Source organism: Giraffa tippelskirchi, chromosome 7 (genome assembly GCF_054371585.1).
Source record: "Giraffa tippelskirchi isolate mGirTip1 chromosome 7, T2T-mGirTip1v1.2.pri, whole genome shotgun sequence".
Classification (NCBI taxonomy): Eukaryota; Metazoa; Chordata; class Mammalia; order Artiodactyla; family Giraffidae; genus Giraffa; species Giraffa tippelskirchi.
Window position 1 is genome coordinate 117,358,458 of NC_137281.1, and position 25,237 is coordinate 117,383,694.

The 25,237-nt window shown below is 37.9% G+C and overlaps 1 protein-coding gene and 1 long non-coding RNA gene across 2 annotated transcripts in view; one reads left to right on the forward strand and one right to left on the reverse strand.

The window, feature by feature from the left end:
- The window catches only part of LOC145514874 (uncharacterized), a 142,615-nt gene extending 140,531 nt beyond the window's left edge, over positions 1-2,084 (forward strand). Inside the window, exon 5 of the long non-coding RNA XR_014060521.1 lies at positions 922-2,084. This is a non-coding gene — a long non-coding RNA (uncharacterized LOC145514874). The remainder of the gene's footprint in view (positions 1-921) is intronic.
- UNC13C (unc-13 homolog C) overlaps positions 1-25,237 on the reverse strand; it is a 1,717,543-nt gene that overhangs the window by 31,141 nt on the left and 1,661,165 nt on the right. The window contains exon 60 of the mRNA XM_081513848.1: positions 22,915-23,062. Coding sequence (XP_081369974.1) covers positions 22,915-23,062 — 148 coding nt within the window. The remainder of the gene's footprint in view (positions 1-22,914; positions 23,063-25,237) is intronic.

Below are 25,237 nucleotides of genomic sequence, written 5' to 3' on the forward strand. Positions count from 1 at the left end.
AACCATAGCCTTGACTAGCAACAGTTAGAACTGGACATGGAACAACAGACTGGTTCCAAATAGGAAAAGGAGCACGTCAAGGCTGTATATTGTTACCCTGCTTATTTAACTTATACGCAGAGTACATCATGAGAAATGCTGGGCTGGAAGAAACACAAGCTGGAATCAAGATTGCCGGGAGAAATATCAATAACCTCAGATATGCAGATGACACCACCCTTATGGCAGAAAGTGAAGAAGAACTAAAGAGCCTCTTGATGAAAGTGAAAGAGGAGAGTGAAAAAGTTGGCTTAAAGCTCAACATTCAGAAAACTAAGATCATGGCATCTGGTCCCATCACTTCATGGCAAATAGATGGGGAAACAATGGAAACAGTGTCAGACTTTATATTTTTGGGCTCCAAAATCACTGCTGATGGTGATTACAGCCATGAAATTAAAAGACACTTACTCCTTGAAAGGAAGGTTATGACCAACCTAGATAGCATATTTAAAAGCAGAGACATTGCTTTGCCAACAAAGGGTCCGTATAGTCAAGGCTATGGTTTTTCCAGTGGTCATGTATGGATGTGAGAGTTTGATGGTGAAGAAAGCTGAGCACCGCAGAATTGATGCTTTTGAAGAGAAGTAGGAGAGAAAAAAGAGAGGTCCATGTATTCTTTAGGTTATAAGTAATACACAGGAAGAAAAAAAAACATATGTCCTTCATTTCCACTTGGAATAGAAACAGACAAAATAGGTTTAACACATATCCAGAGAAAATGTGTCTAGATACGGGGAAGGATTTTTCACTGTATAAGAGATTAAACACTGATGTAGGCCACCTAAAGGAGATTCTTAAAAACAGTGTAGACAAAAATGTGTTTTGGTGATATAACATTTGATTACTACAGGAATAATTGCTCTCCTGAAATTCTTCTAGGGCCCTGGATCCATAATGGTCTAATATTATAGAAGAATCTTATTTTTCAAAACTTGGACAGTCTTACCAGAGTTAGAGTGTTGGTTTGTACCTGTGATACTACTGAAGATAAAAATGGTAACAAAGACTGAAAGAAGATACTAAAGAAATAGAAATTACATGGGGGGTTTATAAAACATACAATGTCACAGTACAAGTAGGGGAAGGAGAAGGAGTCCAGTGCAGAGGAAATTGCTCAGCTTTGTCTCTTCTTGATCTGACCTCTGAAGCTGGCATAAGTGCTGATGGACAGTAGAGAACTGACTGGCTATGAAAACCTGAAACAGGGATTTTTGTCCTAATAATTAGTGATGAGGCTTTGTGTGAGTTTTTCACCTCCTGGAGCCTCAATTTTCTCCATTGATAAGAACAACAAGATATCTCTACCTGTGTTTTTGTGAGGATCAAGTTAGGCCATGAACAACTCTAAAACCTGCTAATACACTAGGGTCTTATTATTATGAGAGGGGTTAAGTGGGAAGAAGGGAAATGGTGAGAAGAATAACAGAATGGATTGTTTTGGGTTTTTTTAGCACTAGCACAATTGCTGATTTTTTCATTCAATAAATATTGAGCACCAGGCACCAGGGGTACAACAATGAACAGAAAAAATACCCATGCCATCATTTCTGAAAGAAAACAAACTCTAAAAATTCATGAGTATATGTGTATGCATATGTTTTAATCAATACTTATAAATAGCATTATGATTCATCTATACCAAATGGGCTTTGTAAATAAGAGATTTCTATGAACAAATATATGTGGAAATACTGCACACTATGTCCTCTTCATAATGCATATTGGGAAATTAAAAATGAGGGAAAACTGGTTAATTTTTTAAAGTCAGAGCTCACAAAACTAAATTGACCACATAACCTATTTTTTGTTGCTGGATGTTTTTCCCTTGTATCTTCTATCATTATCCTAAGAAACAATGAGAAAACACTGAAATAGTCTTTATCTGGTAGCTCTTAAATGGAATGATTCAAATAGCCATTCTTTGTAGTCTCTCAGCCTGAGGAGGACCCATGTGTCCTCTCAAAGGCTAACCTCACTATGACATAATTAACATCTACTGTATGTCTGCTCAGCAATAAATTTCACAGATGTTTTGATGTAAATTTTAGGAGATGAATCTTTATGCTTAATGCTTTATGCTTCATGTCTTACAGAGAAAAAGCCAAGTCTTTCTAAAAATGGAAGGAACAATTTAGGAATCTATTAAAAATAATAACACCAAATTGGATTTTTACAATACTTGATCTAAATCAGGATATATTAACTAAATTATTTTAGGAAAAAATTAATAAATGTTTTCTAGTGCTGCATCTTTGGCATGACTTAACAGAAGGCAATGGCACCCCACTCCAGTACTCTTGCCTGGAAAATCCCATGGACAGAGGAGCCTGGTAGGCTGCAGTTCATGTGGTTGCTAAGCATCGGACACAACTGAGTGACTTCACTTTCACTTTTCACTTTCATGCATTGGAGAAGGAAATGGCAACCCACTCCAGTGTTCTTGCCTGGAGAATCCCAGGGACGGGGGAGCCTGGTGGGCTGCCACTTATGGGGTCGCACAGAGTTGGACACGACTGTCGTGACTTAGCAGCAGCAGCAGCAGCAGCAACAGAAATTCAATCCCCCCAAATCAAACATAGAATGCGTGGAAATGTCTCTGGAGAATATAAAACTGTATTTAGATAGCTTTTTACTCTGAATGTCTAAAACCCTGAAACAGTCTTACAGAATCTTAGAATTAAAAAAGGACCTTAGAGGTTAAAATCTTTCATTCATTACAGGAGCCCTTCCTATGACATGCCTGGAAAGTCTTGCTGGGTCTTAGCTTGGTTATTTTCTATCATGTAGACATTACTAAGAAGGCATCCCATTGTTTTACTGGCTAGTTGCAGTGGTTAGTAATTGTTTTTTAATGTTAAGCCCAATTCTACTTTGTGGGAATACACTGGATAACTCTATTCTAAAAAATCATTATTTTGTTCCATAAAAATTAGATGAAATTGGAAAATGACTTATATTATTGGCCACACATAACACTGTGTTGGCCAAAAAAGTTAGTTTGGATTTTTCCATAACATCTTACAGGGAAACCTGAAGAAACTTTTTGGCCAACTCAAGAGTATTTTTTGTAGAGTCAGAATAAAACTTTTACATAATATATTTGGTTTTCTAACACTTAGAGTCATCATTAATGTAGGCAATTTCCTGTGATATTTCTGATATAATGTATTAATATGTCATTCTGTAATTTATTTACTCAAATAACATTGAGTTCTTTTTATGTGTTAGGCAATAATTGCCAGTTCATGAGAAGATCAAAATCCAGTTCTCAAAAAAACCAAATTATTACCTTTCACATGGTCTGGGCTCTTTTGCCCCCTTCAGCAATTCCTTGGAGATACAATGATTCTCCCTGCCTCACAATTCTCCCTCTCCTTCCATACGTCTTCCCCAGACAGATGTGTGGGGTTCATAACCTGAGGGGCCCAAACCTTGGACTAGATGAACTCCTGGTGTGTAGAGGGTCTGAAGCAGCAGGAACTCCAGCCTGGAGGTGCTGTGGATGCCTTTCTACCAGAGGATGCGGGTTTTAAAGGGTTTGTCCTCCAGTCTTTATCTCCTAGTGAACCTGGTAGGATTGCTCTGGCTCTTGCCTTTCTCTGGGCATCCAGTTCTGTCCAGTGCCTCACACGTGATCATACCACATGTCACTAGAGACCTTTCTTGTTTGGTCTCTTGAGTTTCTATTGTTTATGTGTATGCATACATGCATAGCAGCTGGCAGCTCCTCAGAGTAAGTGTGAACCCAAAGTCATTTGACATATTTTTTTTTTTGACATATTTTTTATTTAAACTCTAGTTAATATATGCAAAAAAAAACCCCACAAAAGTAAAAACATTATAATTGGTTGGCCTCTGTAGTCAGCTATTATATGGAGACAAATTATCTAAAAATAATAGGGAAGCATTTTTGCCATGTGTTAAAGAAAAGATTGTTTTTAATATAGCATTTATAGGGGAAAGAATGCCCACAGTTGTAATGAGCACTATTTATATGCCACTAAAAGAAGCATTAAAAGAAGTAAAGTGGGCCTTAGGAATCATCACTACGAATAAAGCTAGTGGAGGTGATGGACTTCCAGTTGAGTTATTTCAAAGCCTAAAAGATGATGCTGTGAAAGTGCTGCACTCAATATGCCAGCAAATTTGGAAAACTCAGCAGTGGCCACAGGACTGGAAAAGGTCAGTTTTCATTCCAATCCCAAAGAAAGACAATGCCAAAGAATGCGCAAACTACTGTACAATTGCAGTCATTTCACACACACTAGCAAATTAATGCTCAAAATTCTCCAAGCCAGGCTTCAACAGTATGTGAACTAAGAACTTCCAGATGTTCAAGTTGGATTTAGAAAGGGCACGGAAATGAGAGATCAAATTGCCAACATCTGCTGGATCATCAAAAAAGCAAGAGAGTTCCAGAAAAACATCTACTTCTGCTTTACTGACTATACCAAAGCCTTTGACTCTGTGGATCACAACAAACTGTGGAAAATTCTTCAAGAGATGGGAATGCCAGACCACCTGACCTGCCTCTTGAGAAATCTGTATGCAGGTCAAGAAGCAACAGTTAGAACTGGACATGGAACAACAGACTGGTTCCAAATAGGGAAAGGAGTATGTCAAGGCTGTATATTTTCACCCTGCTTATTCAACTTATATGCAGAGTACATCATGAGAAACGTTGGACTGGATGAAGCACAAGCTGGAATCAAGATTGCCAGGAGAAATATCAATAACCTCAGATATGCAGATGACACCACCCTTATGGCAGAAAGTGAAGAGGAGCTAAAAAGCCTCTTGATGAAAGTGAAAGAGGAGAGTGAAAAAGTTGTCTTAAAGCTCAACATTCAGAAAACTAGGATCATGGCATCAGTCCCATCACTTCATGACAAATAGATGGGGAAACAACGGAAACACTGACAGACTATTTTCTTGGGCTCCGAAGTCACTGCAGATGGTGACTGCAGCCATGAAATTAAAAGACACTTGCTCCTTTGGAAGAAAAGCTATGACCAATCTAGACAGCATATTAAAAAGCAGAGACATTACTTTGCCAACAAAGATCTGTCTAGTCAAATGTTTGGTTTTTCCAGTAGTCATGTACGGATGTGAGAGTTAAGACTATAAAGAAAGCTGAGCACTGAAGAATTGATGCTTTTGAACTGTGGTGTTGGAGAAGACTCTTGAGAGTCCCTTGGACTGCAGGCAGATCCAACCAGCCCATCCTAAAGGAAATCAGTCCTGAATATTCATTGGAAGGACTGATGCTGAAACTGAAACTCCAATACTTTGGCCACCTGATGTGAAGAACTGACTCACTGGAAAAGACTCTGATGCTGGGAAAGATTGAAGGTGGGTGGAGAAGGGGATGTCAGAGGATGAGATGGTTGATGGCATCACTGACTCGATGGAAATGAGTTTGAGTAAGCTCTGGGAGTTGGTGATGGACAGGGAGGCCTGACGTGCTGCAGTCCATGGGGTCGCAAAGAGTTGGACACAACTCAGTGACTGAAGTGAATTGAAAAGAAGCACTCTGGTAAATATAATCTCTTAAATGGAACTCATATTTCTGGCTTGAACTTTCACACTAGGTTATCTCAAACCCAGTCCAATTCAGCAAGACTCAGTCATATTGGATGTTTGACCAAAACTACCAGCTAGTTCAGTCAAAACATTAAAACCAAACACTCAATAGACAACTATCACTGCCAGTGAAGACATTTTTTTCATGGAAAAAATATTCTTAAATCCATTTTTATATTTAATATCTGTTATGCTGTAAGAAAAAAAGTGTTAGCACTCTAATTGTTTTTTTCAAGAGATCAAGTGAATAATAAATAGATGATTATCTTTCAATTATTTGACTACATTTCTATACAATATCAAGTACAAGTCATTTGAAAATTGAGTCTGTTCAAATGAAGCAAAGAATAAAAAGCTGTCCAAGAATTTTAAATATTTCTGGAGAAAAATGTTATACACTTAAGTGATGCATTTGCATCACTAAAACCACTCTTAACACGAATGCTAAGAAGTATATTTCCAGATAGTTTTCTTGGCAAAATAAAAGATGAAAACACAACTGAATTATTTTAAACAAAACAATAAAATATCACTAGTTCTGTAATTAAGAATACAGGTATAAAGTACTTACTCAGTATTAGGCATTGTTCTAATAACTTTACATATATTAATTCACTTAATCTTCTCACCAACCACAGCCCTTAGTACTATTCTTATCCTCATTTTATAGGCGACAGAATTGAGCCAAAGATAAATGAATGAAGTGCCCAGTGTCATTAGATAGTTACTAAGTGACAGGGCCAGGATTTGAAGAAATTTATAATACGAACATACTTGCAGAGGAAAGTTCAATTTAGTTCAGAAAATGAACAGATTTTAATATTAGTGTTTCTTTTGTATTTGAGCAGATAATGCTTTGGGTTCTAGGACTCTTCACTGCACCATCTTATCTAGGAAACGTCAGTCTTTGCACTTTGATTCAGCTTGATCCAAGAATTAGACAAAATCCAACTTCCTGGGGCTAAAGTGTTTCACTTATGGTCAGTGCCCAGGACCAATTTTATTACCTTCTGAAAGTTAGTATAACAAACACACAACTAATATCATCCCTGTTTTTCTCCTCCCTTTTTTTTTTTTTAAGATGCCTCAATTAGTCATTAAACAATGTCCAGTTAGAAACTCCTTCATGATTTTGTTGGGCTTCCCTGGTGGCTCAGATGGTAAAGAATCTGCCTGCAGCGCAGGAGATCTGGATTCGGTCTCTGGGTCGGGAAGATCCCCTGAAGAACGGAATGGCTACCCACTCCAGTGTTCTTGCCTGGAGAATTCCATGGACGGAGGAGCTTGGGTGGACTACAGTCCATTGAGTTGGCCATGACTGAACAACTAACACTTTCACTTTTGCTTTTCATGATTTTGTTACTGAATATATCAATAACTTACATGAAGAGGTCTTTTTTTACCTGACTAGAGTAAAAAGGTACTTCCTGTCTGCATATACAGTGGATGCGCAGGGTGGAGAAACAGAAAGTGGGGAACTGGAAGGAGGAGGCTGTGAATCATCTTACCCTCCCTGGAAGCTTGGTTGCCTGGGGAAAGGGTACATCTGCCTCTAGGGTTGAACCCCATCCTAACAGAAATGCCTATACATTGAGAAACAAGGGGAAGGTAGAGTGGCCTAAAAACCAATGCCAAACTTCTTTGTTGTCAGTTAAGTGTGGAAGTTATAAAACTACATAATCTTTTAAAATATTGCAAAGCCGTGTTCCGTTCAGATGGACTTTTTACACCAGCCATTTTGCATAAGTTGCATTAATTGCTAGCTGGTTTTTAAGAACTGTAAAGAAATGTAGTTTCACACAACAGACTCTGAGCACATAAAACCTCAGGTCATATAAATATTTCATGGGTTTTCTGAATGGCACTAGTAGGAGATTCTGCCATCTGATAGTCTGTCATGTCACTTCATGGCTATTGTATCAAATCAGAATGACACAAAAGTCAGAAATTGAAATCTAAGTTTGGATCCCAATCAATAGACTTAGACCATTTATAATGGTAGTAAATGATGGCTGGAAGGAAATAAATGATCTGGGTAGCGTCCAGCCATATGGTGTATAAAGTGAATCTATGAATGATTAAATGTTGATTAAATGAATAAGTGAACTGATAAATAAGTGCCTTACTGCCAGTAAATTATTATTGATTGACAATTTTAACAATCTGCCCAACTTAGTTATATCCCTGAGTCAATAGTTGATTTTTCTTCTGTATATTTACCTTTCTAGTTCCTGTCTTCCCAAAGATTGAGAGGAAATACTGTTTTTAACTATACCTCCCAAACAATCCCCATGGCCAGTGAAAATATTTAGGCAGATGTTGAATTAATGTCTATAGTTAACTATCTCTGGTACTATTTATCCACACAAATAAAAGGCGGTTCTATTAGACTTTATTACATCTTAGTTCTGCTGCTTGTATAAGTAACTAATGGCTGGCTAATGACAAAGAGAAATGACTATGGGCCAAAATTAGTTTTACTCATATGTCCAGAGCATTACTCTAAATGTTTGAAAAATCAACTTTTCAGTGAAAGCTTTGGTTAGTGGGTTGGGCAGTGGAAAATACCTGTGTTTGTATTTTGAAGAATCTGGATTTGAGACCATTTCTACACTTAATATTGATGTAACTCTTACAAGTCACTCAGTTTCAGCCCTGTCTTCTCCTCTGAGAATGGGTATAGTCTCATGTTGCTTATAGGGTCACTGAGAGGATATTCAGGCATGCTTTAAGTAATGGACATTTGGACCATGTTTTTCTAGGATTCACTAGCCTTGCCATCTAAGTAACTGTAACATCTACCTGCTAATTTCCAAACTGGTTTACTCTAAAGGAAAAGAAAAACTGATCCTCATTTGTATTTCCAGTACATCTGTCTATTCTTCTATTCTTTGGAATTTCTTCATAGTGGCTTTCCTGCCTTTCAAGCCCATGTTCTTTCCTTTCTCAAATGATGTAGGACATGCTGTCTATAGTTTTGCTCTGTTTAGTTTGGTTCTACCTTGGGAGTTATTATTGCTAAGGTGGATGCTCTATCAAGTTACCTCATCTTTTCAGTTAAAGAGAATTCAAGGTGTTTGTAAACCAAAGGAATGAAATGACTTCAAGTGGAAAATGAAATGAGGTGTAACTGTGTACTACAAGACAGCAATGCAATTTAGAGCTAGAAGGATCTAATGTATTCTAAATCTATTACAGAATTTTGCACTATAAACATATAGGTAAACAGATAAGTTTTCCCACAAAAATTGGCTGTTAAGTCACATAATATTGTTCATAAACAAAAACTGAACTGAAAATAATTGAAAATAACCCTTTTTGTTTGGAATCACAGGCAGTAATCAAGTTTCTAGGTTCTCCTATTACACTAAAAAGGCAATGCCATTTAAACTGAAAGCTGAAATATGAGGAGAATGTAAGGAAAATATGCAGGGCTGAATGTCAACTCTGGCAAAGAGGAAAATATTTTTTCTGTATTTTACCTTTTGGGGTGTGTGTGTGTGTGTGTGTGTAGTGTCTACCTGAGGATCTTCCTCTGAGATTGTAAAACACATACTTTCATTTGGAAAAAGAACATTTTTTTTGATTCTATACTTTCTTTCTATGCTTCTCATGTTCCTTTTATCTAGAGGTTTCAGTCTGAAAACACTAAAAAAAATTGCCTGCAATTAAAGTTTGTAGTCAACGCCTTAAATGAGCTACGGGTGGCCTCATTATAGGGTGTGTTTCTGTGCAAGGCTTCAAAATGGTTCTCAAAGTGTGGTTCCTGGACCAGTAGCATCAGCAGCTCCTGGGAACCTGTTACAAATGCAAATTCTCAGACTTCGTCTGGGACCTAATGAGTCAGAAATTCTAAGAATGAGGTCCAACAGTCTGTGTTTTAACAAGCCCTGCAGGTAATTTTCATGTGCACTAAAATGTGAGAACCACACATTTATTGTAAGAAAACCCAAAGTGGGGTAACACATTTCTTAAGTACATATAAATGGCCAACACCCTTAAGTTCTTCCAATGGTACTGAAGGCCATTACACAGTTAAACACTAGGTAGGCTAATAGCAGTGATGGTCATAATAAGTATTTTTTTCTAATTGGCCTTCATCACAAGCATGATGATTTACCCACAGGACTCACAAGGAGCTACAGACTTGTTCCTTCTCAAGTGCTCAGACTCAATTAGAGACTTTAAGGCACTGGTAGCAGAAGTGCTGAGATGGCACTGATATTCACCCTGCCCTGATCTTCATCTTGTTTCTGGCCACGGCTTTCCTCGAAGTGGTAGCTTCTCCATGATTTTAATTATCCTCCCTTGCTGTGTGCCCCTCCTTAGAGCTTCCACCCCGCTCCCGCTCCCCAGGATTCAGTCATCACCTCCTGAACGGAGTTGCAAGACTGACCGCTCTCACCATACTTCTTCCATCTCTCCAGTGGACGTAGTTCCTTGTATGTCCCACTAGTAACACTGACAGAAATAAGTAAAACTGAGTTTATCACAGCTCCCTATCAATACTTCTGCACTTTGCTCAGTGGTAGGTTTCACCCATCTACAAGTTACCTAAGTTTACCACTTTTTCTCCTTTGCTTGTTTTGGTTTGTATTGACCTGTAGAATTTTATTCCTCCTTTCTTGTCTATTCCTGCTATTACTGTACTTAGACTGTAAATATTTAAAACTGTAAAATTATTTTCTGAAAAGTTTTCTCCTCTCCTTCCCTCCTTTTTTCCCTCCCTCCCTCCTATGCAAAAGCAGATGGCACACCATGAATACTTTAGATTGATCTGTTGATCACCACCTTCTTTTGGGCCTCACATTGACTACAAACCAATCTCTACACACTTGAGCCTAACATTCACATTCAAAGCTCTTTGAGTCCTGATCAAAACCTACTTCTTCCATCTCCCCTCCATTCACTCCTCCCTATAGACTCTTTACTCTGGTGATTCTCAAACTCAGTGGGCTGGAGGGCTGGTGATTTTTCCCTTTCATGTAGTTGTTTTTAGTTTCACTGTAAGCTTCCTGGAGCAGGGAATTTTCCACATGTGTCTCCTACCCAGCATAGTGCTCTGTGCATATAATAAGGATTAAAAAATATACAATTATAGGTAACCATGGCATATATGGAGCAGAAGTTCATAGAAACTGCTGGTATGACTCCTTCAGGTGTCAGTAGGGTAGGCTTCTTAGTCACTCAGACAGCATCTTGGTAACTTGGAGGTACAGCTCACAGAGGAGCACTTGACTGATTACTGGCTTCCCTGCTCAGATAGCTGCCTCCTAAGAGAGCTCCTCTTTGTTCACATTTGTAGAATAAGATGCACTCTTCAGACAGTGCATCCAGTAATAATGATGCAGTAAGAATAAACATTCACTGAGGGACTGTGTGTCATGCATATTACCACTGTGATCCTCCCAGCAACCCAAAGGACTTTGGAATGAATTATGTTATCTGTTCTATAGATGGGAAAATTGAGGCTTAAAGAAGTTGAGTGACTTGTCTCAAGGTCATACAGCCAAGCAGATGTAGAACAAATGCCTGGGCCATGACTACTGTTTCCTACCCCCGGTGTTATCTAACACACCGATTTCTTGCCCCTTCTTCTCCATAAATAAGCAGTGACCTTTATGCCAGAGGTTTATACCAAGCTTGACTTTAAAGATTGAGATTTACTATTTCCATGCCACTTAACACAGTTATTTCTTTTTCTAAGTTAAATCACCCACTGAACAGTAAGGCTTAACTTCTGGTGCCAAGGAATAACTGAAGGAGAAAACATCCTATATCTTTTCTTAGAAGTTAGTTATAAAGGGCACATAGAGGTTGAGAAACAATAGCCTGCAATTTTCAATTAATGCCACTGACCGCATTGGTCACAACAACTTGATCTTAGTGAACGAAAACAGAGAAATTGTACTGCATTTTGCTTTCTTGACTCAGTGATTTGAAGAATGTTTTTCTGACATCTCGGTTTGTCAGTGTTTCCATAAAATTCCCAGCATTCTAACATGATTCTAACCTGTTTCACTTTCTGATCAGTCTTAAAAATAACAGTAGTAACAAAACCACTGAAGAATATCACAATTACCCATAATAAAAAAGTGTTATATATTTTTAAGAACACCTGTTTAGATGCTGACTTAGCACTTGCTTAATTTTAATCAATGTATTACACATTTACTCTGGTTGATTTCTTCATAAAATAAGATTTACAAATCATTAAACTACAGGTACACATATAATGTATATATGTTTGTAAATGTAACATACATATTTACATGTTGCATTTTCCATATAATTCTTCTACCTCTAGAACAATTTTGAGATCTTTAGAATCCTAAGGCGAAGGTTTAACTGGGCTGTTTATTTTAGCCCACAGATTTACAATCCAAGGCCCTGAAAGACATCAAAACCTACCACTTTGAACTGATTATACCTTGGTAGTCAATGAAACTAATGTACTTTGCATATCAACGTGTATTCTTCATGTATTTCTTTTTAAATTATGATTTAAAAAATCTGGACATTTTTTGATAATTTTAAAAGTAAAGAAAATTACAAGCAGGCAGAAAGCAACCATAATTTCACCACAGAGAATTAAAAGTTGCTTTACTTTGGTATCTTATAAATTTATTATCCTAAATTTTTATTAATTTGACAAGATTTACTTCACCAGATCACGCCTATCATAGTACTGAACTACACCTTAAACCTACTCACACGTCTCCATAGCTATTCCCACCAGCCTAGCCTACTCCAGCCTGTCTGCCTGCTTTTGTCTTGTCTCCCTTCAGTTATTTTCTCCATGCCATACCCTTGCTCACATCACTTCAATGGCATCTATTGCTCTCGGGTGAAATGACCATCTCAAAAGAGCATCCAGAGGCAATGTGGAATATCAGACCATTAATCCAGTGACCTCTGACTCTGCAGGGCTGTTCTCAGACTCAAGTAAGAAAAAGTTATTTGAAGATGCCTATAAACTATAGTAAGAGCTTCCCAGGTGGTGCAGCTGGTAAAGAATCTGCCTGCCAGTGTAGGAGATGCAAGAGATACAACTTCAATCTCTGGGTCAGGAAGATCCCCGGAGAAGGAAATGGCAACCCACTCCAGTAATCTTGCCTGGAGAACCCCATGAACTGAGGAACCCGGTGGGCTCCACGGGGTTGCAAAAGAATAGGACACGACTGAGCATGCACACACACACATAAACTATAGTAAACTGCAAGTATGAGTGGTCATTGGCTAGATCTTTGAATGCAATGCCAAAGGTCCAAGTGTTTTGTCGTTGTTTTGTTTTAGAAAGAAAATAATTTTGATTTTGTTTAATTTTAGAAAAGTCTATATGTGACTATCAGAATTATTTAAATACAGCTTAGCCTTTAAGAAACAACTAACAGAGAGCACTTTAAGTGAGAAAGCAGTGTTCTGACACCTCTGATATTCTGCATAGTCTTGGAATGAGATCTAGAATTGAGAAATGAAAAGATGCCCCTCCCCTACACATGGTTGTGTGGGTAGTGTTATAGCAAAGTTAATCTTCCAACTATTTATGTTAAAAAATGAATGGAGTAACAATGACAGAACTCTTTTTCAGACCTAGAAATATATACACTTAGATGAAGGCACAAAGAGCGATAATTTCCCCATTACATGACATATAACAAACACCTGCTTTGTGCTGTGAGGATGCTTAGAGTTTGCAAATGATTTCACCAGTGGCTCCCAGTTGTCTCAATCTGATATCTGGTTTTCAGAGATGAAACTTTGGGTCAGATAAACTACACTATGAGAAAGTGGGAGCTGGGATTTTGATGACTTGGCCACAGTATAATGGAAATATCCTTGTGAGTGAAAAGCTAATATACTCTTTTATTCATTCTGGACAGCTCAGTCATCAAAATGCAATGTTTTTTTTTTTTCTCAGTCCAAAGATAATTATTCTGATACTTTACTTGTTTATTTTAAAATATTTATCTTTGATGATCCGAGTGAAAGACGTGGCATGGAAGAAAAACCTAGAAAAGCCATGAATATTTGCCTTTGTATCCATTGGGGTATCATTAGCAACAGATGGAAACTCAAATTAGGGTCATTTTGGAAGGTTTAAGAAAGAGGCTGTTTATGAAGGTTTAGGTGGGGGTTAAGGAAAACAAAAGGAATAGCACGGCTGTTAATGCCCATAGTCCCTGAAGCTTGAGGGGCAGAAGTAGCTGCTGGGATCCAAAGGGATCTCTAGGGAAGGCAACTTCTAGAGACTTAGAGTCAAAGGACAAAGTCAGTCTGAATGAATGGATCATGCCCCGAGGAAGCAGAGAGAAGGAGTACCTGACCTCACTCTTTCCTCCCAGGGAGCTTTGCATGGGCTCCCTACCAACTGAACCCAGTGGGAACCAAACAGTAAGAGAATCCATAGTTGTAATCCGTACAGCCCAGCCTCCTAGGGAGAGAGGAGGGTAGCAAATGAAAGATATTCAGCACAGTCTTTCATTGGAGTTTAACTAGCATTTAGCACAAAGCCTGGCATATAGAAAATGCTCCGAAAGATGAGTTAGTTGTGACCTTAAGTCTCTCCATCTAACTTTATATAGCCATTTGAGTTTCTCCAGTGGCACTTACTATCTTCTGCCTGTACAGAAACTACTGAACAGCATCAGCCATCAAACTGTGAGCTCCTCTCTTTCCCCCCCTTTCTCCTTCCCTCCTTTTCTCTCCCTCTTCCTCTCTTTTTGGCTGTAAATACACTTGCTTTCAATAAAGATTTGTAATTGCATCAATTCAAAAATGAGGACTATGTTGTATCACAGAATTCTAAATTTTCTGCATTTAACTTTCCAGCATTTATTTTTTTTCTAAAATTCATTAAATTCACCTACTCTGTATCTAGCACTGTTCTGAGCACTTAGATTTGAAGGATGAGTAGGCAAGGTCCCATCTTCCCAAGGTTTACATTGGGAGAGCAGAGAAATGTAGATAAGCAATCATGATATGGCTCTATGTGCAAGGGGAGTGTTACAAAATGGTATTTCTGCTAGTGGGCCCAAGGGTGAGAAAAGTAGAAAAGAGAGAGAAGACCAAAGTAGCAACAGCTTTGCGCTTACACACATGTGCACACACACACACACACACACACAGAGTGGACTCTAGAGGTGAGAAATCAGGCTATATATTGATAGAAAGGGCCTTCTGAAAGCAGAATGTATTTTCTTAATTTCAACCTAGATTCCTATAGTATAATTACTTCCAATTAACATTCAAAAGATTCTCTGGCCATGAAGTATGCCCAGTACTGGGGGTCAGAATGAGAAGAACCTGGGGAAGTAAGGAAGATGTTCTTGGGGAGAGAGTTTCTGGCTGATATGAAAACAATGCCAACTGAACGATTGTCTCCTGGGCAGCAGGGAGCTTTAGTCATACTGGAATGAGAAGTAAGGAGGATGAAGCAACTTCAATTATTCAAAACAACAGAGAAAACAGCTTGAGTTGTAGAAAGTCATAATGACAGATTCTGCTTTCTTTGCTGATTAAATTGTGATACAGTGGGAAGGGCGTTGCCTCTGCCACTCACCTACGTGACTTCAGCAACTTTCTTAATATATTTGTGATTCAGTTCTTACCCTGACAAGTGTGGATGAAGTTACCCACCTGGCAGGATTGTTGGGAAGACTAGCACAGTGGTGGCCAACTTGCTTTTGGTGCCCAGGATTCGGTGTTCTCAGAACCATATCACATCACCACTCCTGTTAAAGTTTTTATGTACAGCTTTTTGATTGCACTGAAGAGCCTCATCTAGAGTTGAATGTCTTCAGACCGACTGCAGTGTTTGAAGAGCCAAATCACACAAACCCTCCTCAGTTTTTCCACTGTATCCCCCCAAAATGCTAATCCCTCATCTTGGAAGTCAGTACTAGCTAGTGGAATCCCACTGTTCCAGGGGTAAGATGATGGCATAGGTCTGTTGGAGGGGATTCTGGTTATCTGGTGATCTCTGACAGCCTGATTAACTAAATGAGAAACCAGGTCTGACTGGTTTCAAATCAGTATTAAATTGAAGATGGCTGAATGGATTTTAATATTATTTCCCCACACACCCTGAAGACATTCTTCAGCATTTTCCATAGGTGGGATCAAGGTGAAGTTCCAGCTGTGGCCCTTGACCTTAAAACGAATCTCTCTATTTCAATGCCAGCTCTTCTGCCAAATAAATACCATTAATGTTAAGTTCTACATTTTTGATAAGAAGAGATCTTTTCTACAGTAAACCACTTCACAAAGAGTTTCTTTTCTCCTTATGAACATACCTTTTATAATTTGAACATATGATTAGAGATAATTAATGCTTTACATATAATGAACATATTGAAGCATATTCATAGATTCAAAATGTAGCTATCTGATGTACATTTTAGATGAAAATATACTATATTTTAGCAGAAAATAGGTTATTATAATGACCAAAATGGTATTTAAATTTTAAGAAATTTCAAGTAAGCAAGGACTCAAAGATATTGCTCATAAAGAGTTAAGAAGAGGCTAGAGTATAGAATAAAAACATTTCATTTCATATATTTTAATTTATACAGTCATTTCTTTTTTCTTTATGAGCCAGTTGTAACTTAGACATAAAAAAAATCCCTTTGGAAAGATTTTTAGGTTTAATTCCTCAAACTGTGATAAATGCTCAGGTAAGGAAACAGAATATGACCTAGGATAGCTCAACAATTAATCATTCTGTGCCTCATTCCAAATTGTTATCCACTGAAAAAAATTCTACTTAATATGTTAAAGTTTTGTACATTTTTCACTGTCTTCTACTGTATGAAATATTCGAAGAGCCCTTGGTATAATGAAATAGAGAAGCTTTTTTCTTAATGATGATGAATAACATAATTAAGATGCAAGAAATGAATTTTGTACCAGCTTCTAAAACTGTAAGTAGCACATCTTTGAGAAACAACAACAAGGAAAAAAGTATAAATTTTCAAAGTAACTACCCAGTTTAAACCACAGGGTCAACTTCAAGAGGAAGAATTTAGTAATTTTAAAAATATTAATATAAGTTCTACTAATGTTACACAAAATAGTGTTAAAAAGTGCCTTAGAGTTCCTTACACTATCTATTGGTCAAACCTAAGTAGTGATATGGTGAATTTTACTTTAAAAACAAAATAAACATTGTTTCCTCATAAAAAATATACTAAGGATATGCTTGACATATTGGGATTTTAAAATTAAGAATGCAAGTATATTCTTTCCTGGACAGTTTCTGCATCCAAAATACCTTTCTCTTTCTACTTTCATGACTCAGTTTTTCCACTGACTGTTCTACCTTTCTTTGTCTTCCTGAGTTTTCCCTCTTCTAACATGATTTATGTTACATCACTTCTCACATTGTTTCAGTCTAGTATTAGTGCAGGGTGTCCCAGCCTCAGCACTAAGCCATCTGGAGACTTAAAGATAACTTCCTATTGTAGGAAGCTGTCCTGTACACTGTACGATGTTTAGCAGCCTCCCTGATCGCCATCCACTAGATACCAGTAATAAACACCACTCCCAGATGAAAGGATCAAAGCTTCTCAGACATTGACAGATTCCCCAGGGGGACAAAATCAACTCTGCTTGAGAACCTCCATAGTAGAGCACCTGGTGTACATAGCACCAGGTTCGGCTTTGAATATATACTCTATGGTACGCGATCTCAGAGGTGATACTCAGTAAATATTTGTTAAGTGAATGCAGGGTATTTGTTGTTGTTCAGTCGCTCAGTCGTGTCTGACTCTTTGCAACCCCATGGACTGCAGCACACCAGGCTTCCCTGTCCTTCACCATGTTCCAGGGCTTGCTCAAATTCATGTACATTGAATCAGTGATGCCATCCAACCATCTCATCCTCTATCATCCCCTTCTCCTCCTGCCTTCAATCTTTGCCAGCATCAGGGCCCTTTCTAATGAAATGGCTCTTCGCATCAGGTGGCCAAAGTATTGGAGCTTCAGCTTCAGCATCAGTCCTTCCAAAGAATATTCAAGATTGATCTCCTTAGGACTGACTAGTTTGATCTCCTTGCAGTCCAAGGGACTCTCAAGAGTCTTCTCCAACACTACAGCTCAAAAGCATCAGTTCTTCAGCACTCAGCCTTCTTTATGGTCCAACTCTCACATCCATACATGACTACTGGAAAAACCATAGCTTTGACTAGACAGATCTTTGTCAGCAAAGTAATGTCTCTGCTTTTTAATATGCTGTCTAGGTTTGTCATAGCTTTTTCCCCAAGTAACAAGCGTCTTTTAATTTCATGGCTTCAGTCACCATCTGTAGTGATTTTGGAGCCCAAGAAAATAAAGTCTGTCACTGTTTCCCCATCTATTTGCTATGAAGTGATGGGACCGAATGCCATGATCTTAGTTTTTTGACTATTGAGTTTAAAGCCAGCTTTTTCATTCTCCTGTTTCACCTTCATCAAGAGGCTCTTCAGTTCCTCTTCACTTTCTGACAGGTGGTGTCATCTGCATATGTGAGGTTATTGCTATATCTCTTGCTGATCTTGATTCTATATAGCCTTGATGCATTCCTTTGCCAATTTGGAACCATTCCATTGTTTCATGTCTGGTTCTAACTGTTGCTTCTTGACCTGCATACAGGTTTCTCAGGAGGCAGGTCAGGTGGTCTGGTATTCCCATCTCTTAAGAATTTTCCACAGTTTGTTGTGATCCACACAGTCAAAGGCTTTGGCGTAGTCAATGATGCAGAAGTTGATGTTTTTCTGGAATTCTCTTGCTTTTTCGATGATCCAACGAATGTTGGCAATTTGATCTCTGGTTCCTCGCCTTTTCTAAATTCAGCTTGAACATCTGGAAGTTCTTGATTCACATACTGTTGAAGCTTGGTTGGAGAATTTTGAGCATTCCTTTGCTGGCATATGAGATGAGTGTAATTGTGCAGTAGCTTGAACATTCTTTGACATTGCCTTTCTTTGGGATTGGAACGAAAACTGACCTTTTCCAGTCCGGCCACTGCTGAGTTTTCCAAATTTGCTGGCATATTGAGGGCAGTGCTTTAACAGAGTATAGTGGTATATCATTACTGCAGTACATTGCTAGACTAATAAACGTGTTACTCTTATAAACTGATCTGTCAGTTTCACTTGAGGACTTAAGAATACTTATCTATCCATTTTGAATTTGTTTATTTTCCAGTATTTGGAACAGAAAGAAGAGTTTTTTTTCCAAATTTATAGATTTCAATTGGACTCTGGCTCATAAGTTTCTAATGAAACTCTACCCCTTGTTGATATTTATTATTATTATTATTGGAAAAAGAGGACATCTAAATCTATTCTAAAAAGAGATCAAAGAAAGAGGAAGAGAAGGTGAAAACAGAATTGAAAAAGAGAAAATAAAGAATAAGTGAGCAAGATATAGTGTTTTTCTATAATACAAATCCATTTATGTAAAAGTTGAATTAAAAATATTTTCAAAGGAAAGTATATCTTTCAGTTTGAAGACAGTGAAAAACATAACCCAATTAATTATTCATTTTCCTTATATTTAATGTTACAATTAATTTTCTAACACAGACAAGGATAATGCAGAAAGGAGAAAGAGATGCAAGAAAACATTTTAACAAAAGAAAAGGAAAGAAGAAAATGGACTAAGGGAAGAGTTTATGAGAATGTGAGAACAAAATATGGATACTTTAAAAAGCACAGTTAAATTTCTAAAGGATTCCAATTTCTTTTACACAGCATGTTGATTAACACTTGAATGATAATTCATTAATACTTGCACATGTATGAGTTAGAAATTAAGGAGACAAAAAATCAGTTTGCATTTTATCAATCATAACGTAAAATATTTTTCAAATAATGTTCACGGTCTTATAAGTTGTTTCTCTAATTAGTTCTGTATTCCTAACTTGCAAATTTGTGAGAGAAAAAGCTCAAGTAAAGGGGAAAAATTCATTCAGCGTATTTGACCTTTATAATTTAATTATTATCAAGAAGATGCAGGCATGGTGGTTAAGAGCACAGGACATAGATCTAGAGTAGGTGAACTGGAATCTGGCTCCCTACTTGCCAGTAGTGTGACCCTGGATTTGGGTTCCCTTGGGAGTGAAAGCTGAGACAAGCATTCCATGGTAAAGGATCCACCTGGGAAGGCATCCTCTCAGAGAGAACAGAGCTTCACATCACAGGGGAATTCTGGAGTTTGTGTAGAACTCATGTTAGAGTTTTCCCAACTGAGGAAGCTAAAGTTTTATTTGTTTTCTTATCTGCCAACTTCCTATCTTCCATTGGCTGAGGGCTGCTTCCTGGGATATTAAGTGTCTGACACCCTAGCTTACCCTGGGGGCGCCTCAGGCAGAGGGTGGAAGGGGTTCTCCATGTGTAGCATTAGCTCCCATTTCATATTTTATATTTGAAAGACACCATAACACCAGCATGGTCTTTCTAAATTGTATTAACAAAATATAAGATTAGCAAAAATTAAATATAATAAATCTTCATGGGTATTTGATATTGTGCCAAATCCTAGAAAATTATTTGGATAATTGCAATAATATTTAAACTGGAAACTGAGACCTCATCTAATCATTTTGGACTCTTCCTTGTACTAGGATAAGAAATACAAAAAGGGGGAGAATTGATCCTACTATACTTGTAAATACTCATCTGCAGGGATATAAGAGTGGCACCCAAGTTCCTCTCTTTTAATAGAGCCCAGGTCAAACATTCATAGAACATCGGACCAGTCCATTTAAATAAGACTCTTGAGAAGTCAACTTTTCCATGTTTCTTTGTCATTTAAAGAACCTGAGGAAGCTGAGGTTCTTTAGAAGACAAAGAGAACATGGACTGGCCCCAGGCATTTGGAAGTCATTTTGGGTCTGTTACAGAAAATGGAGATTGTGTCCTTTAATATGTTCTCTATTTTGGGTTGTGTTACAAAGAATTCTAATATTCAGTGAATTTTCCTTTTATCTCTCCTTTCCATATTTTATGAAGGATATGGTATTGTTGCTCATTTTATTATTCAGTCTATGGTAATGAGTATTGAGATAGGATTGTGATAGAATTAGAATAAAAGAGATGAATAGAAACTCAGAAACACTGCATCCATTAATTGGTGAGACTGGCTTGCCTCATTTTTGATTGAACAAGGGTTGTGCTATATTAGGCAGCAGTATTTCTTCCTTCCCCTTCTCCTCCAACTTAAAAGTATAAACAACTATCTGAGCAGGTAGAGAGGAGAGCTGTAGAGAGATGGCAGGTGACAGTGAGGAAGTCCTCATGATCACCAAAAATGTGGAAAGAATATATGAGCTCCACTGGGCCCCATGGGAAGAAGCTGGTCATCAGTCTTCTTCCTGGGACCTCATTCCAGAGGGCTGGACACTAGAAGATATTCAAGGAGCAAGAAGCCATGGCATGTTCTGCAGGAGGCAGCAACTGACAGGTCCCTATAGGGACCTGGAGCAGACTGCATTCATCATGAAGTTGAACGGATACGAGGTTCCCTAGCATGGGGCCCCTGGGGAAGTCAGCATATGGATTCAACTGTAGGGGGACATTAAAGATATCTCCCCCTCCCCTTCAGTTTCTACCCCCAATACCCTGAAGCAGAGAGGTACCTAGAAGATGATGGGGAAGGGGAGCAGAGGGCACATCAAACTCCCCCCACACCTCAGGTCCTGTGGACCTGATCATGGTGGGCTGGGACCAGCTGGAGGGATGACAAGGGAGGAACGGAGGAGGAGATGGAAATAGTTTCCATGGAGTGTGCTTGAAGGTAACTATCAGAGAAGAGGCAAAGCCATTTCACATCTAAAGCTTACCAATTTCAATTATGCAGAACAAATTGTCTTACTTAGAAAAAGCCAGAAAACGGAAGTAAAAAAGAAAAAGAAAGACCAAGACTAAAATAATTAATATAGTCAGGGATTATTGGGATAATGAATCCTCTTATTCCCCCACTCCCCATATATTTTTAATGTTGCCATACAATTCATACAAAACAAACACGTGTACCAAGTTCCATACACCAAAGTTGAAATTAATATGTAGCTTTTTGGTTTGACATCTATGCTGAAACATGGGTTGTATGTATATACACATAATGTATACCTACAAAAGCAAAGCTAAGTTTTTAAACACTCACATTCTCTTGAGAACAAAGCAACAGCACTATTATGATGAGTTGTGTTAGAATTGCATTTATATTTATAGTGTAGAAAACCTTGAGAGGTCATGATTCAAGGAGTAATGTATCTCTTGACAAGGCCTTATGATTCAACTCTTTTCTCCTTTTTGGAACCATCCTAAAATGTAATCTGGGTTTGAAGATTGCATTAAAAGGAGTGTTTATAGCATCTATTGGACACTGTCAGAAAGCACAAAGTATTAGACAGGTCAAGCAGCTACCTAGCACCTACCTTGGTATTATCTTCAATGTAGTTAGAAAAGTGAAAATATCCATGATGAAACAGATAAGTCTGAAGGATTTTTATCAAGAAAAAAAAAAATCTGCATGCTTCCTTTGGAAGGATCTCTCATGAAAGAAGCTGTGTCCTCCTCCTCATTTTGATTATAGTGGGGTGCAATTTATTATGTTCTAGAATTTGAGCCTGCATTTGATTTTTTTTTGACTTAGAGTGACATTTTCAGTAATCACTCAGAAATTCCAGATCTTAAATGCACGTAATTACCAAAATATAATAAATCACAAAGCAACTTGAAAGAAAGGTTGTTTAACAGTAATATCCTAGAAGCTTATGAGGTGGGAACTTTGACATATGAAATAGATCTGAGTTTCCACTAACATACTTGGCTCTTTTCAAAGTAGGACTTAGAGTTTTCTCCTATAAAATTAAGATTAAATGAGATTTCCCTCCTGAAAACCCAAGAGCAGGAGATTTTTTTCTTATGAAGTTAGGATCTGAGGAATTATTATCGTACTTTAGAAGTTACTGAGACCAATAAACACTGATTATTTTGTACTAATTTGAGAATATCACAGTTATGGTTATTCACAACTAGCATTTACTAAATTTTATGAAATTAAAATCAACAGCAAAGGTCAACCATTCCATACAGTTTTAGTATTAAGCATACCTCAGTATTATTGAAATTATTTATAAAATAAGTTTCTAAAAATTGAATAATTTTTTTTACAAATCATAATCATCCATTCTTATTGATGCTTTATTATAGTCAAATTACAGGTATTATTTATAATGATTTCTATGTTGAAGTTTAGTTTATTCAGTTTACCTCTGTTCATGTCCAATGTGTTACTTACTCTGTGAGCTTTGGGTGTCTATGAATTTCTTTATCAAGGCATCAGTCGTTTGGGTATAAAGACTGAGAGCATATCTCAGAGACTGAAGATCTAGGCTTTTCTCCAAGAAATTCTTTTTCAGACCATTTCCTCCTGCATGAAAGTATTGCTAAAAAGAAAAGAAAAACAGTGTAAGCAGAGGCATTTAGAAAGAAGTATTAGATGAGGGATTTTATGGCCATAATCATGAGGCTCAGGTGGAATAATACAATATGATCAACATAAGATAGATACAAAGACATAGTACCATATGGCCATTACCAAGGCATCACTGTGTAGTTCAGGTTACCTTAGTATCTCAAGAGTTGCTCTCATTTAAAACTTTAGTTAAATGGGATCATGAAGATGCAGAGGCCAGAATGCTTACAGAAAGCTAGGTTTAAGATAATGTGTCAACTCGATTGTTGACTTCTGTTTCCAGAGCATGAGAAAAATATCCAGGGTTGTCAGATTGCACAAAGAAAGTATCTTCTGGTCACATGTTTTCCAGATACTGATTTGCAATTCTAGGCCAAGTGCCCACTGCTCCCACCTTCCCTGTGATCTAATCACACAGTGGTACACACACATAGGCCACCCTGAGGATGCAGAGTGGTCCTTGGAAATCCAACGTCCCCTAAACTGTGTCTGAGAAATGTAATAAAACAGTTTCTTTCTTCTTATTTTTCTTTGCTACAGTCATCCAACGAACTCAAAACATCGCCATATTTATAGGTTAAATAATAGAGAGGATATATATTTGGCAATAAATACGGTCATTGAGGGATGTTAGAGTTTCTAATGTTGTAAGTATTAAGCACAGACATCACTTCAGAGGGCAGACTATCTATCTCAAGATATATGATAGAGCTAAGGATGTTATTTCCCAGCTATTTATAGATAACATGTTTATTGTATTCTGTTAAGGTTAGATAAGTGGGTCTGTCTCTCTCTCCCTGTACCAACAATGCTAAACTTCACCCTCACTGCAACCTGGCTCACTAGGATCTAGGATTCTCACAGAACGGCATGTTTTGAAAAAGCTCAACAAATGATTCTGATACACTCTCCTATGTGTCATCCGTCTAGCCTACTTAAAGATTTCCAAGGTAAAACATGTCATCTGAAAATTCAAAATTACTTCAGTTTCTTCCCTCTGCAGAAACACATTCTGAGCATTTGTAGGCATTTGGTTGTAATTTCAGACTATACTATAGAGAAAGTAGGCAATGGGGATATAAACTGAAGAAAGTGTGCTACAATCACAAACTCCTTCCTCAAAAAGAAAAACCCATGGTCACTTGCAATCCCATTCCATTCTAGCTGAGTGCACTGTGAAAACAAATTGCACCTAAATCCACTAATGGTTATGAAGAGGAGGCAGAGAAAAATGGGGAAAGCCTTTTCTTATTTTTGAAGGGATGGCAAAGATATAATATTTAAACATCTTCTATACCTTGATATCGGAGAAGGCAATGGCAACCCACTCCAGTATTCTTGCCTGGAGAATCCCAGGGATGGTGGAACCTGGTGGGCTGCCGTCTATGGGGTCGCACAGAGTCGGACATGACTGAAGCGACTTAGCAGCAGCAGCAGCAGCATACCTTGATATTATATAAATATTAGATATTGTGACATATAGAAAGCATTTATTGTGGAGTTAAGAGTCCAGAGTTGTTTCAGGTGCCTTGGTGGATGAAAAGATATCAGAATTCATTTCTTCAGTAATATGATACTTAAGTGGAAAAGTGTTAATGAACGTATTGAGAGGGGAGTTTTGCTTGGAATTGACTGCTTTTCCTGGAGGAGTGGTGGGGTGAGCTCTGGAGCTCTGTTTACATGATGAACCAGGGAAGCATCAGATGAAATAACACACCCTACTTGCAAAGAGCTGCAGGATATACTGAACCAGGACTTGGTGACTTCTCAGGAGGGGAAGGCATTCTCCCACTCATTGCTTCCCAGATAAGCTCCAATCTTATCAAACCTGAGCATAAGTGCTGGAGGCTTAAGTTAGTAAAGTACAGGAAGAGTAATGAGCCGCAGATAAGATGATGTTTCATGATCTCTTGGGACTACATGTAGTTGTCAGAAAAAATTGTGAAAACCTTTGAAATGGGCAAAAATGTTTAATGAGTGCTCCATCTATGATACCTATCTGAGTTATCTTCACTTGTCTTGGAACTATGTGTGTGTGCTCAGTTGCTCAGTTGTGTCTGACTCTACGCAGCGCCATGGACTGTAGCCTGCTAGGCTTCTCTGTCCATGGAATTTTCCAGGCAAGAGTACTGGAGTGGATTGCCAT